Source organism: Porites lutea, chromosome 11 (assembly GCF_958299795.1).
Source record: "Porites lutea chromosome 11, jaPorLute2.1, whole genome shotgun sequence".
Lineage (NCBI taxonomy): Eukaryota > Metazoa > Cnidaria > Anthozoa > Scleractinia > Poritidae > Porites > Porites lutea.
In genome coordinates, this window is record NC_133211.1 from 1,960,087 (window position 1) to 1,974,040 (window position 13,954).

The 13,954-nt window shown below is 38.0% G+C and overlaps 1 protein-coding gene and 1 pseudogene across 1 annotated transcript; one reads left to right on the forward strand and one right to left on the reverse strand.

Moving 5' to 3' along the window:
* The first annotated feature begins 10,166 nt into the window (after window positions 1-10,166).
* LOC140953129 (uncharacterized) lies at window positions 10,167-11,646 on the forward strand. Its single transcript, XM_073402632.1, has 2 exons — window positions 10,167-10,830; window positions 11,179-11,646. The coding sequence occupies exons 1-2, from the start codon at window positions 10,167-10,169 to the stop codon at window positions 11,589-11,591; spliced, it is 1,077 nt and encodes a 358-aa protein (XP_073258733.1). The 3' UTR covers window positions 11,592-11,646.
* A 297-nt stretch (window positions 11,647-11,943) lies between these two features.
* On the reverse strand, window positions 11,944-13,287 carry LOC140953130 (uncharacterized; annotated as a pseudogene).
* Between the last annotated feature and the right edge of the window lie 667 nt (window positions 13,288-13,954).

Sequence of the window (13,954 nt, forward strand, 5' to 3'; positions counted from 1 at the left end):
GAACACGATATGAAAACGACATATTGTTGTTGATATTCGTGAGTCTTTCGTGAGAGACCACAGGGGACGAGATACGTCGAGCTCAGGTTCCTTGCGAAAGCATCAACACTCGCATTCGATTCTGTCAGTTCTATGGGCTGTGTATATACATCATCAAACAGTAATGAGGCGTTTCAAATTTCCAGTACCCGACAAAGAAAGAATGTTGGCGATAAATCGCGCTTTAAGCGTTGTGTGTTATTTCTCGCCCAAACTTTGCAGTCTCTTCGGCAGGGTCTCTATCGGGGAAATATAAATTACAGTCTGCGCCAAAAAGTCCGTTTTTAAAGAAAATGAGGCTTATTATGCCTTGGGATAGGAAAGTTTCAAAGACAGTAAGGCCATTACTAGACTGACAGTCAAAAATCAGTCCAAAATATTATTGGGCTGAATCACTGTTTCTAAGTGTACACTCACTGAGTGGTCACATGTTTAATTTCCTTACTCATGCTGGATTGATTCACGTTACTTACATAAAATACCAGTAATAAGTGCTGGTCCTATACAGTGTCTGAGGAGGTTTAATGGTCATTGGTTAAACAGGTGCTTCCATTATTGTGGCAGAGTTTGAAGAGGTATCCTGAGAGAATGTTTAGAAATTCTATGGGCTGGCTGGATATTGCACATAAGCTTTAGAAGGTCAGGGGCACCCAACGACTGTTTTCTGTAAAATGTCTGTTCGGAGAAGCAAAAATTGCCTAGAATTTTCTATAGCTTGAGGAAGGCTAAAAATTTCTAGATGACCGTTTCATTCATTTTCAATTTTCGTAACATATCTTATAAATTCCCTACGATTTTCTAAAGTTTAATTTTTCGCATTTCAGTACCCAAGTCAGCCTATTTTTCGTAGAAAAAGGAAACGTAACTCGGATTCACAAGTGCGATTAAGAGAGGAATCAAAAAAATTCTCACTTTCGTAAAACTTAAAATTGCATCTAAAATTTCGTGGAAAATAATAGGAGGCCCTTGTAGTTTCGAAAACACTCAAGTTGCCCTTGGACGACCAAACAGAAACAAATTTTATAGCGCCGCTTAGAATACATTTCTAGAGATCTGAAAGTACCCTGGGTAGCCTAAAAAGTGTTTTTAATACATTTAGGAGGAAACCATCGTTGGGTGTCCCTGGAAGGTATACAACCTGGATGCCTTTCTAAGAAATGTAAGACTTACGTTTCAAAATATTAGTACACATATTAGTTCAAATATTAGTTCAAATATTGCTTTAATATCCACGTGATGTCCATTCTTTTGTGGAGTATCAGGAGTACCCAAAGAACTTTTTTCGCAAAATTGATTATACAATGTCGTTAACGCTAGCAGAGTACTTTTACGTCAACCTATGTTAATATTTAACTTTCCTGGGAAAAAAATACCCGCTCTTCACTGCTAGCCAGCAAGACTTTCAGAAAATTAAAATCCCAGCCAGCAATCATGTTTGACGGTTTTTTGCCAGCCAGCAAGGTAAAAAAAAATTCCGCAATCCCAGCCAGTGTGAAACGGAATTCGGTGTTTGCCAGCCAGCGGTAGCAGAAGCAAGTTATGAGCCAGCGTTCACAAAATGGATTTTGATGTTGTCGTTAAATTTTACTCTTGTTTCAAATTGTATTTTCTTTTGACTTAATTAAGTCATCATCATACATTGCCGTGTCATAAGAAAATAAAATAAAAACTGAACCTTGCCAACATATCTACATCTCTATACATGTAAATCCACTTATGTCAGGGTCGCTTTACAAGAAAACAAACTTTCGCACCTCAACACTGATTCCAACCACTTCCATTGTAAAAACACAAAATACTATTGAACAATGTAGCTGGCCACAAACAGGATGTATACAAAGCAAAAACCAAAATCTACAAACCAAAGCGAAGACCGGAATAGTGAATAAGACAAGGCTCTTGCAATAATGAGAAAAAAAACATATAGGCGCATGTATTTTGACAGGTACTATTCATGGGTATCACAGCTCAAGCATCTTAAACATATTCATGTACAGGAAAGAAACCCAACCAATACAAGTACTGTCAGTGGATATTGGCTCTAGTTGGTCTCCAGATTGCAAGTAGCGTGATGTTACACCCCGGAAGAGGTACTTCCTATAATGCCCTATACAGGGAGGCTCCGCCCTAAAATGGTACCTTTTGCAGGTTTCGGGTACATTGGAACCCACTCTACTGACACCCGCTTAATATATAACGTACATAACGGACAATTTCGTCTGTCCCAAAGAAAACCTTTTTTTTTCGCTAAAATCAATCTGCCTGATACAGGCACCAGTTAATCATAAACCCCGCTTTACAGACACTTGTATGTTATTTATGGCTCATTGTTTATGACTGAATGCAGATCTTGACAGTAACAATCTTACAGAAATGGTAAATGACCTTTTAAATGTTATATCGGTTAATCGAGTTATTCTGGCTTACGGAACAGCGTTCTTGAAGCGATCAATAAATTTCAATGGCTGAATGTATACACGAAACGAAATGTTAAGGTATTAGTGTTCGCGTTTTTGTTTAATAAGGGATGATTTATACGGTCAGTTCTCAAATTCCATGAGACAAATCTCTGTGCCTTTATACAGATATTTTTTTATGGAAACAAAATGGTTTGCTTAAGTTTTATCGACTACTGTAGTTATCAAATGCGATTCATTCCGCTGAACACACAAGCCATTTCATTTTTGTAATCCTTTGCTGTGGTAAGTAATCTAGCGTGTTTTGCGTGTCTAAGGGCCTCTTAACATGGAGGTGGGAGACCACAGGTAGGTGAGGTAACCCGCTTAGGTGGGGTAACTCGCCTGTCCATACAATCTCTCATTTTAATGTTATCACGTTTACATGTTAGGTGGGGTAACCCGCCACATGTTACCTCACGTACCTGGGGTCCCCCACCTTCATGTAAACAGGCCCTAATACTTAAATTGCACGCTAATTTTGCTATAAAACGCCACTTACCCTGACATATAGCGTGCTAAAAGAAACAAAAGGTTTGCTAAGTGCTGTTTACTAAAACAAAGCCAAGTGCAGCCTGCTTTGTTGTAGCAATTTAATATGCCCATCATATCCATGAACTAAGGCGCGCTAAGCGAGTCATGCAAGCGTGTCGTTAGCGTGCTTTAGCATCAAAATTCTGTGGAGGGACACATTTTGCCTCTTGCAAACTATAAGCGTCAGTACCAAGTAAAGGCACGGAGTCTATTGTCGTGTTTCAAATTAAAGCAATTCTTGAAAGTTATTTTTAGATTGAAAGTATAATAAACGATCGTGACGTTTCTTTGGGGTGACCTGGTTGGTAGTTACAGATAAGAATTAATCAACGTTTTCTCTTAAAATGCGACTTGTCAGACACCGGCTGAGCTCTGTTTTAACAACCGATCTAAGATGTCTTCGCCACAAGTCGGTCGCTTCAAGTTTTTTTTAAAAAACTTTGACTTTGCCGCCTCAGTGAGAGAGTAATTAAAAACTTCCTTAGCAACTTCACAGGCAATGTCTATGACCCTAAAACGGCTCAGTTAACACCGAAAATTATTTTATACAGTCGACTCCCGATAACACGAACCTTCAAGGGAAATCGAAAAAAGTTCGAGTTATCGGGAGTTCCAGTTATCGAGAGCTCGAACAAAATAGCCGAAACTAAGGTAAAAAACAGTTTTTACTGCACAGTGAACGTTTTAATCACATTTAATAGGAGATAAGTCACGTGAAAATTAAAAGATACTTCTAGATTATAAATCAGAACGTAACGTAACAAAACATAGCCTAAATACTGAGCATGCGTTTTACTGTTTTGAGAAGTAAAGCTGCTTCACGTTAGCCCCTGACAATCAACATCAGCCTCCATTAGTAAACTTTACCCCTACAACACGATAATAGGAAATCCAAAATTCAATGTTTCGGACGCCAGTAGACGGCTTTTTTCCCGACTTTTTAAGGGGTCAAAACATGGTTCGAGTTATCGAGGGTAAAATTATATAGAAAATGACCTGAAGGGAAACGAAAATTGGTTCGAGTTAGCCGGAGTACGAGTTATCTAGGGTTCGAGTTACCGAGGGTAAAATTACAGTGAATGTATCAGGGGCGGATCCAGGATTTTTTTTAGGAGGGGGTGCACTCGTCTCTTGCTCTACTTCAACACCAAGAAACCACTTTTTTTTTTGGCAGAATACCAGTTGTATTAGAAAACCGCAGGTCATCTCAAGGGGGGGGGGTCCCCCTAGATCCGCCCCTGTGTATGACGGAAATCGAGGGGAAATCGATTTGGTTCGAGTTAGCACGAGCTTCGAGTTAGCGAGGGTTCGAGTTATCGGGAGTCGACTGTATTTATTAGTGTAAGAATTAAAAATTTAATCCCTAACATTCTACAACTTTTGTTTTACTCCTTATCGTGCCGAGTTGTTAACGATACAACCAAACAACTTTTAATAGTTAACACTATTAAATACCATTAAAAATACATCCATGAAGGCTCTACTTCTACGTTTTGTCTCCGAGCAGCACAAAACCGATGGTGAAAGCTGAGCTAGGCCTAAAGGTAAAGCAGACACCTTGTACTCTGACCGCATTCAAAAGGAGAATTCAAAGGTACAAATCCTGAAAATGATTAATTTAAAAAACCCTGGAATCATTGATTGAAAATCGTCGTGGACTTAAACGCTGGGTTCTGCTTCAGTTGAACTGAGTTGATATAGTTGCTTTCCGCTTTGCTGAAACAGTAAAACTTCCCTAGTAACTCAACAGAAAAAGTTAAACAAACACTTCAGTTTAAAGCAATTAAAAGTATTAAGTATTCTTTTCAATATTTTTGAAGACCAAATGGTGTCTTAATTGGAACTAGACAAAAAGTTAAAAGTTTTAGTTCCCATATTTACATTTTATTTTCTCTTATGCACTGTGTAGTGCTGTATATGACTTCTGTCACAAAAAGTTCTTTGACAGAGATGAGGGAACCGTGAAAAAATCCAGCTCAACCGAACATATCCCTTTCAAAAGATTTATTCCAAGTTTTTTGCAGGCCAAAGGAAATTAAAACACCTTTCTAATAGCATTATCCGTCAGTATGACCTTCATTCTTGGGAGTTCGTGATAAAAGCGCAGCTGAATGGCTCCAGAGGCCTCAGGCTATGGAACCTATGACCCATAATGGACCTAACTGCATACCACGCTTTGCATTACGCCATTTATCAGTTCCTCCATAAGAAGATTTGAGCTTACGGTTTTCTTACTTTTCATACACTTTTTAAAAAAACAAAACCAAATGAGAGAAGGAAAGCTTTTTGGCAGTAGTCAATTAAAAACTTGTAGGTTTAAGGTCTTACTTAACAAGGTAGTCAAAAGAGATTCATAAGCTCTAAAAGAACCGCTACAATGATTGACAGAACATTGATACATGACTCGTAGATTTCAATCCATTGTTTCATATTGGTTGGTCTTATTAGTCGTTCTAATTTTGATTGACGGAAGAGTAAAAAGTTAATACTTAATATCTTTTGCTTCAGAGTTCGCTTGTCATTTTGCTAGAAAGAAGGTAGGTGTTAAGTTATTTAAACAAAGTCTAACTCAGATAACGGTAGAAAAAATAAGTGTGTCTTACAAACCTATTTATAATAAGCGGCTTGTTTTCAGTTGAGGGCTGTAACTGCGTAAAGCCTGGTTGGCCAGACCAATACCCAGGATCTTTTAACTGAGGAAGAGTATACTAAGTATTCTTTGCCTACAAACAGATAGCACTTCACTTGACTCAAAAAGTAATGAAGAAATAGTTGATCTCGTCAATATGGGAAAATCTATTGTGGTGTGTTGATACTTGCGCACCATTAAAATTTAGCCTACATCACTAATCATTCTAGGCAAAGTTGAAAATAATTAAGAGCGCCATTTTATTTTAAAACATCGTTAAATCTCTGTTTTTATTTTCTTATAACCGGCCAACCTAGATGTTTTTGCCCTTAGTTATTCCCGCAATTTTTAAAACTTTTTTTATTTACTCTTCTGAAGTGGAGGCAGTTTCCGCTTCAGGGCGAGACAGTAAAACTACCCTAGCTGAACTAAACAGGCAAAGTTTTTAAATAAACAATTCAGTTATAACCGATAATCTTTTCAGGTTTTTTGAATACAGAAACTGGATTGAATTCGGCATTTCTTTTCCCTGGTGAGTAGGTGCTACTCGTGTCGAGTAAGTTATGATGCGAACAAATTTTAAAAGCAAAGGCGGAAAATTTTCAGTTTGCGTCTACTGGTCAATTATAAAGCTCTACTAAAGCCTACATTCTACTACCAGGTTTCGATATATCTAGCTATATGTACCCTCCCACCGAAAGTGAAATTTTAGGATTATCAACTGAATAAATTACTAGATTCAAAACATGAGTCCCGAAATGATCAAAGTGACGTGGGCTTTCTATGTCAGAATGAATTGATATTGGTTGACTGAGAGTCAGTAGAACTTTCCTAGGAACTCAATCGACAAAACTTGTTAACACAAATAACAGTAATAGAGATCACTTAATTCATTGATTTAAATCAGACTGATTTTTTGAATTTTAGTATTCTACAACATTTTTGTCTGTCTATGTGAAAGTGCTAATCTTGCCAGCGTTACACATTTATTAAAGGGCAAATACAAAGATACTAAAGATGCCAACACAACGTCTGTCCGCAAAAAATGTTCGAAGAATTTCAGCCTCTGCCTCAGACCATCATAAAAGCTACCTCCTCCGAACAAATCATTAAAAACACGATGGCACATTGGTAGTTTCAAGGCAGCCGTATAAATCATCAAAGTGATCGTTAGCTAAGGTGCGTTCTGTTTCAACAATTGATATTGGTGCATGTTTCCGCTTCATGATGAAGCAGTAAGACTTCCCTAGCAACTCAAAAAAGGGAAAATTTATAAACAAATAGCTACAGTCATAACCATAAGTATTCAAAGTAATTTTCTTTTTCATATGGGAGCAGCACAGATTTGCTCAGCACTGAGCCACATTAGACACACTTGAGGGTGGAAAGAGGAAACCATCGTCGCCACTTTTGAAATAATTTAAGGAAGCTAAGAGCATCAGGTTTTCATAGAAATATTAGCAAAGGAAAGAAAGAACTCAGAAAGGTCGTGTTACCGAAAGATTATCTGAACACATTCAGTGCCAGAATCATCAAAGTGGTCTTTAATTTAAAATCAATCCTAAAATCCTTGTGTTCTGTTTTAAAATTAACCAATATTCAGGGTTGACTGACAGAGTAGAACGTTCCTAGTTAAACTCCATCGGCAGAGCTTCTTAACAAAAGCAACAGTAAAAGTAGAAAGTAATCGGAGATTTCTTAAAATTATTGATTTCAATCAGGCTGATGTTGTGAATTTAGCATTCAACAACATTTTTAACTGTACAGTCATACCAGTCACGGACATTGAGGGGGTCATAGAAAGTGTCCATATAAGGGCTTTCCTTTCCCAAGGGACAAAGCAAACTGTCCGTAATAATGAGGTGTCCGTATTAAGCGGGTGTCCGTAAAGGAGGATTTGACTGTATACGTGAAAGTGATGATCGTGCTTTCGTTACGCATTCATTACTGCGCTTTCACAAACATGCGAACTCTAAAGTTCAAAAGCCGCGTTCACAATTGCGTTTTTCGCTGCCGTCAATCATAATTACCATCACAAGCAACGAACCTTGAAACACAGAAACACACAAAACGAATCGAAATCCACCAATCACGAATCCCAAACCTTGACCTTTTGAACCCGTTAAAGTAAAGTTTTGTTTCCTATGGGGTCCGTTAAGATGATTGACGGTAGCGAAAAACGTAATCGTCGGTTGGCTTTTGAATTTCAGAATTCGCATGTTTGTGAAAAGCGCAGTAAAGAGAAAAAGCAAATATGCAAACACAGAACGACAGTCAAAGAGGTTCAAAAAATATCCGCAGAAAATCAGCCGTCATAAAAGGCTTCTTCTCCATTCGTCTGCCAACGGCTCTTTTTTACATGATAGCGGATCATCATAATTAATAGATTCAAACAGCCCTGTAATCATCAAAGTGTTCGTTAACTCAAGTGGGTGCGTTCTACTTCACAGTTAAAACCCTGGGATTTTTTTTTCATATGTGAGAAACTCAGATGTGTTTAGTAGCCACGTTAGTGATTCTTCAATAGTGGAGTTTTCATGGAAATATTGGCAAACGAAAAACCTCAGAAAAGTCGTGTTACGGTTTTCTTTGATGATAAAAAACAGCCCTTGCCAAATCTCATAATCAATTTGCTTTTGCGCTAACTTCACATACAGCCAAAGAGGTGAAGAAAACATGATATCGAGAATGTCAACTAATTTCACTTAATGCTTCAAAAAATTAATTATTAGAATGTTTATATTTGATTAAAAAGGGGGGATAGTAAGCAATTAGCCCTACCTTTCTACACCATATTTTAACACAGATAAATTTTTAGATTTTGTTTTCTCTATTTCTATATAGTGTAATTTAGGGGTGTAGGGAGGAGGCAAGGTAATTAACTAAATAATAATAAACTGTTAATAAAAGTAGTCAGATCACCAAGATTGCTTACAAAAGTATCGTTAGGATGTCATTCATGTCTTTTCGTCTCATCCTTGAATATTATGGTGGATTAAGTGTTTTACTCTTTATCCTGTTTTAATACAACTCCATGATGGACTGACATTTCATCTACAGATGGGTAGAAATACAGTGGAAGCTCTCTTAACGAACACTCCTCTGAGTGGCCGCCGCAGACACTCTCAGGGTTTACGACTTAGATTTTGGCTTTTTTTTGTAATTTATTAATTTTTATTTGAAGTTTTCATTTTAAAGAGTACACTTAAAGTAAAAAGGAAAAACAAACGAACAAACAAAACAAAAAGACAAAAAAAGAAAAAACTATTACAGCAGACATTATCTAAGTTGATAGAAAGTACTTGCCTTTATGTTTGTGTACAATATTCAAATGTTAAATTAGATCACATATTGATTAACTTTTCCCACTTACTAACACGTTTACTTAATGTGGCTCTTTTCCTGGCAATGTAAAGTTCAATGTTGTAAACACGCCTAGTCCTAACAATGAACCCCTGAGGGGAGGGCATACCCTTTTGACATTTTTGCGAATAAATTTAGTAATTCCCAAGCAATAAAATATGATTAACTAGAAGGAAATCATCTACGACATCAAATTTACCGAAGATTATATCCTCTTTTTTTAAATTCTCAACAATAATATTAATAAATAAATAAATAAAATGAAAAACGTTACAGAGAGTAAAGGTATACAAATTATGAAAATCACACAGAAAATCATTTACAATTATTATATAAAACCAGAAACTCATAAGGGGTTGAAACGTGTAACTCTTATATGTTTGTTTTGTCCGATGCTCGTGATTATTCATTTTGAAAAGTATCATATTTGGAACGAGAAGAAGAGATAACTGACCAATCAAACTTTGTAAACAACGTGACGTAATTTTACTTTACGTTCCCGCGCCCGCTTAAAAAAATGGCCGACAAACGGGGGCAAAAACTCCCGAAAGCCGAGAATGCTTTCAAAGGTTGAAACCAGGAATATTACCGAACTACTGAGCAGGATATTATTGCCTTACCACCCGGGCCAAACGTAACATTATGAAACCCATTGACGTCCTCGCAACTTCTTGAAGTTGTCACTTCAAAAAACGATGCCTCGTTGACCCTCTGCACAGTAAACTTATACTGCAATTCTTATATTACTAGTCTAGAATAAACAGTAAAGACTATTTTCGAATAAAATTCAGTAGCTGCGTATCGAAAAGTGTCCAAAACCTGAACCTGACATCTTCGCAAAAAGTGATGCGTGTAAGTAATGTGAGAAGGATTTAACTCATTCTGTTAAGCTTAAATTCAACTTGGATGTGGTCACGATCGTGTTTTGAGCTAATAGGGACTTTAAGATACAAGAACGCGGACGTCATCAAAGACGCCGTAGCCGCGTGGGGCCTGTGTCGAGGACGCCGTGTTTGTGGCGGGAAAAATAAGTTAAGATGGCGGGATTCAGCGACGCGGCCACTTATTGATAGAAAAGAAAAGTAGCAAATTTGTTTTTCTCTCCGAAGTAACAGATACTAATTATATTAGTGTTTTTAGTGCAAATGGCGACTTTTAAAGAAACCCGAGAAGTTTTGCTTGCTAGCTATGCCTGTGGTATCATTACGGATGAGGAATTTTCTTTACTTTTCGAAGAAAACAGTTCAAGCAACTTAGATTTCCCTTACGACAACTACCCGCCGTTCAATCTGGAGAGCCAAAGTGAAGCTGAGTGTAGGGCGAACTTCAGGGTTGAAAAGCACCACATTCCTCTGGTAGAAGATGTTCTTCAAATTCCACAATTCTTCGTATGCGACCAGGGAACGGTTTGCGAAGGAACAGAAGGGCTTTGTATGCTTTTAAAGCGATATGCCTTTCCTTGTCGATACTCCGACATGATACCTATTTTTGGACGACCGGTTCCAGAACTTTGTATGATAAGCAACACCGTAACAGACTGGATTTATGCGCATCATAGCCACAGAATCACGCAGTGGAACCAAACCATTTTAAATCCACTGGAGCTCGAAAAGTATGCGGAAGTTGTTTTCAACAAAGGTGCGCCACTAAGCAATTGCTTTGGTTTCGTAGATGGAACCGTGCGCCCAATTACTCGACCTGGGGAAAACCAGCAAATACTCTACAACGATCACAAACGCGTACATGGATTAAAGTTTCAGTCCTTGGTCCTACCAAATGGGTTAATTGCACACTTGTATGGTCCAGTAGGTAAGCCACACTGCTAACAAACTAAAAATAATATTTTAGCTTGCAAGCCTCCACTTCAGTTACCCTACAAACAAACCTACTACAGGAAGATCTAAAATTGCTTTCATTACTTACTCTTTATTAAGTCTCCTCCCAATTACTATGCTTATTATAAGAAGAAGGGTTAAAACAATTGTGAGAAAAGCAAATTCGAATTTCACGGGCTTTTCCATTGACCACCCTCACCCTCACCCCCCACCGGCCCATTTTCTCTTACCACTCTCTGTCAGTAAAGAAGTAAACTGCATGGATAGCATATCAACACTGCTTTCTTTTTATTAACTTAAGTTTCTTATCTTGTCTAAACAGAAGGTAGGAGGCATGACGCAGCAATGTTGGCAGAGTCTGGCCTTTACAACAGTCTCCGGGCGCATGCTGTCTCAACAACTGGCCAACCGATGTGTATATACGGGGATCCAGCATATCCCCTTCGAATGCATCTCCAGGGACCTTTCCGGCAGCGAGTACTGACTCCCCAACAGCAAGCTTACAACAGTTCCATGAGTGCAGTTCGCTGTTCCGTTGAATGGCTTTTTTCTGATATTTTAAATTATTTCAAATTTCTTGATTTCAAACGGAATTTAAAGATAGGGCTAAGCCAAGTAGGCAAAATGTACATTGTCTGTGCAGTCCTTCAAAATGTTTTGACATGCTTGTACGGTAATTCAACATCCCAGTTTTTTGACCTAGATCCACCTTCTCTAGAGCATTACTTTTCCTAATCATGCTGTTTTGTAACCACCCAACATAAGACCTAAAAACTGTTCTACGTTTATATGGGAAGATACCAAGAAAAGTAAATCAATGTCAAATAAAATTAAACACAACGAATAACTTGGCTTTATTATGGCTGTCAGCATCAATTTAAATCCAGTCATGGAAAATGTAAATTTTTAACCTTCTAAACACGTCGAAATCAAGTCCAAACTCCAGTCAATAAACATCTAACACGGTTATAGTTCTGATTGTCTTTCGCCGGATTGAAGTCCAGGCAACTTAGTTCAAGTTTATATAACAACAAAGTAAACCGAGACCTGAAGCACCTCAAGGAATTTAAAAAAAAACCGAAGTTGTTTATTTCGGAACTAGTGTTTCAATAATCTTCATCATTGCTGTGGTTTGTAGCTGCTGCTGCTGCATTAGTAAGGATTGCATGTCATGCATTTGTTTATGCTGTTCCTGTTGTTGTTTTAACATTTGGTTGAACATATAAGTTTGCTGATTTTGGGCTATAGCCATCTTCTCTTGCTCCTGTTTTCTCAAATCCAATTCTTGCTTCTTAATATCCATGTCTTGCTCCGCCTTTAGTTTAAGAAACTCTACCGTTTCACTACCACTTCTTCTGCTTTTTTTGGCTTTGCTCTGCCCCTCCTCGGACTTTCTCTTCTGTGTTTTCCCTAATGTCTCCATAGCAGTTCTGCGCATCTCTTATGCTTTCAGCCTGTCTCCTTCCACCTTGTCCCTCTTTTCGCCGTCTTCCAGGTCGTGCTGCTCATCGGCAGACTCTTCCATGGCAATAATTTGTTCTATAGCTTCATCTAATTCAGTTTTCGTAGGGCTTATACCACTTTCCTTCAATTCCTTGGCCTCTTTTCTTTTAAATCTTTGCACCAAAACCCCGATATGGTCTCGAACTGAGCGTTTATCCACACAAAAAACAGGATCTTTAATGCTGTTTAGGGTATCCGCCACTCTTTGCCACAAGGCACTTCGCTGAACGGATTTCTTCTTTGCACTGAATGGGTTTACAAAGATTATTTCTCGGCAAAAAACCACATCATGTTCCTCCGTCCAGTTCATAATCCTGCCGACAAAAATAAGCGACATATACATTTTTTTTAATATACGTGCACAGCTACAAGAAAATTAAAGCAAACCTTGAATGTTGTACTATATGCGGAAATCACTTCTAGAAAATAATTTGAATCTATCGTTTACAGCCGCAAAGTCTTGGACGTCGGCTGGCCAAGCCAAGTGTGTGTAAAGTTATAAACCCGCTACTCTCAGTGTAGGAACTGCTTAATAAAGCAAACATTTTCCCGTCAGAGGCACTTATTTGGCAAACATAGTCGTTTAAATGTTACTGTTAATTTGTTTTGTTGTCTTTCTTTAAAATCTCACACAACTTCTGCGGGAAATAGTGCGTGAATTAAATTCCCGCAAAATGAAGCGTAGTGCGAGTAACCAAGATCTGTGAATAAATTTAACCAGGATGGGAAAATCTTCGACAAGAAGGAAATAATCGGGAACAACATTGCTTTTATACAACAAATCGTTTTGTTTCTTTAGCCGTAATTCACTGAACGAAGAATGCAAAAATCTACTCACTGCGGTTTGGAATTCGAGGCCATGGCAACTGATGTTTCTTGTGTTTACTGTTCGAGAGTCAACTGAGCCTGAAAGGAAACAACAAAAAAAAACATGAGGAATATAGCCGGGATAATTAAGCTTTCGATATACAAACAAAAAGTGCCAATTCACTGTCTTAAATAAGTCAAAATAGGTTGAAATACTTACAGTTTGTCAACAACGTCAAAATGGTCTTCAGCGCGTTCGTCTTGAGCAAGGACGCGGCTTGTTTACGTCACCATCATGCGCAGTGGTAGTCATTTTGGGTATTTTTACTTCCGGTCGGCTTTCGTCACGTCCGCGTCGTTGTATCTTAAAGTCCCTAATTTCACGAATGAACAAAATCAAAACAAATAGACAGGGAAGCCGCTTCTTGAAAATTTTTATTCAAAATCCAAAAAGTTAATCCTTTAAAGCAATTCCTGAAACACTATCTGGATCGTGGATCCGTTAACGCAGGTGAAATCGACTGAGCACATGGCAAAAAAGTTAATCCTTTAAAGCAATTCCTGAAACACTATCTGGATCGTGGATCCGTTAACGCAGGTGAAATCGACTGAGCACATGGCAAAATTCAACGCAAAATCCATCTCAAATCGGGGCACATTTTGTAATTTTTCTTTAGCGCCGAAGAGATAAATTTATAAAACGTCTATGAAACATTTAAAAATACATAAATTCCCTTTCAAAAACGTAATTGTCTTGGCCATAGAGTGCAAAATGTACCTGAAAATTC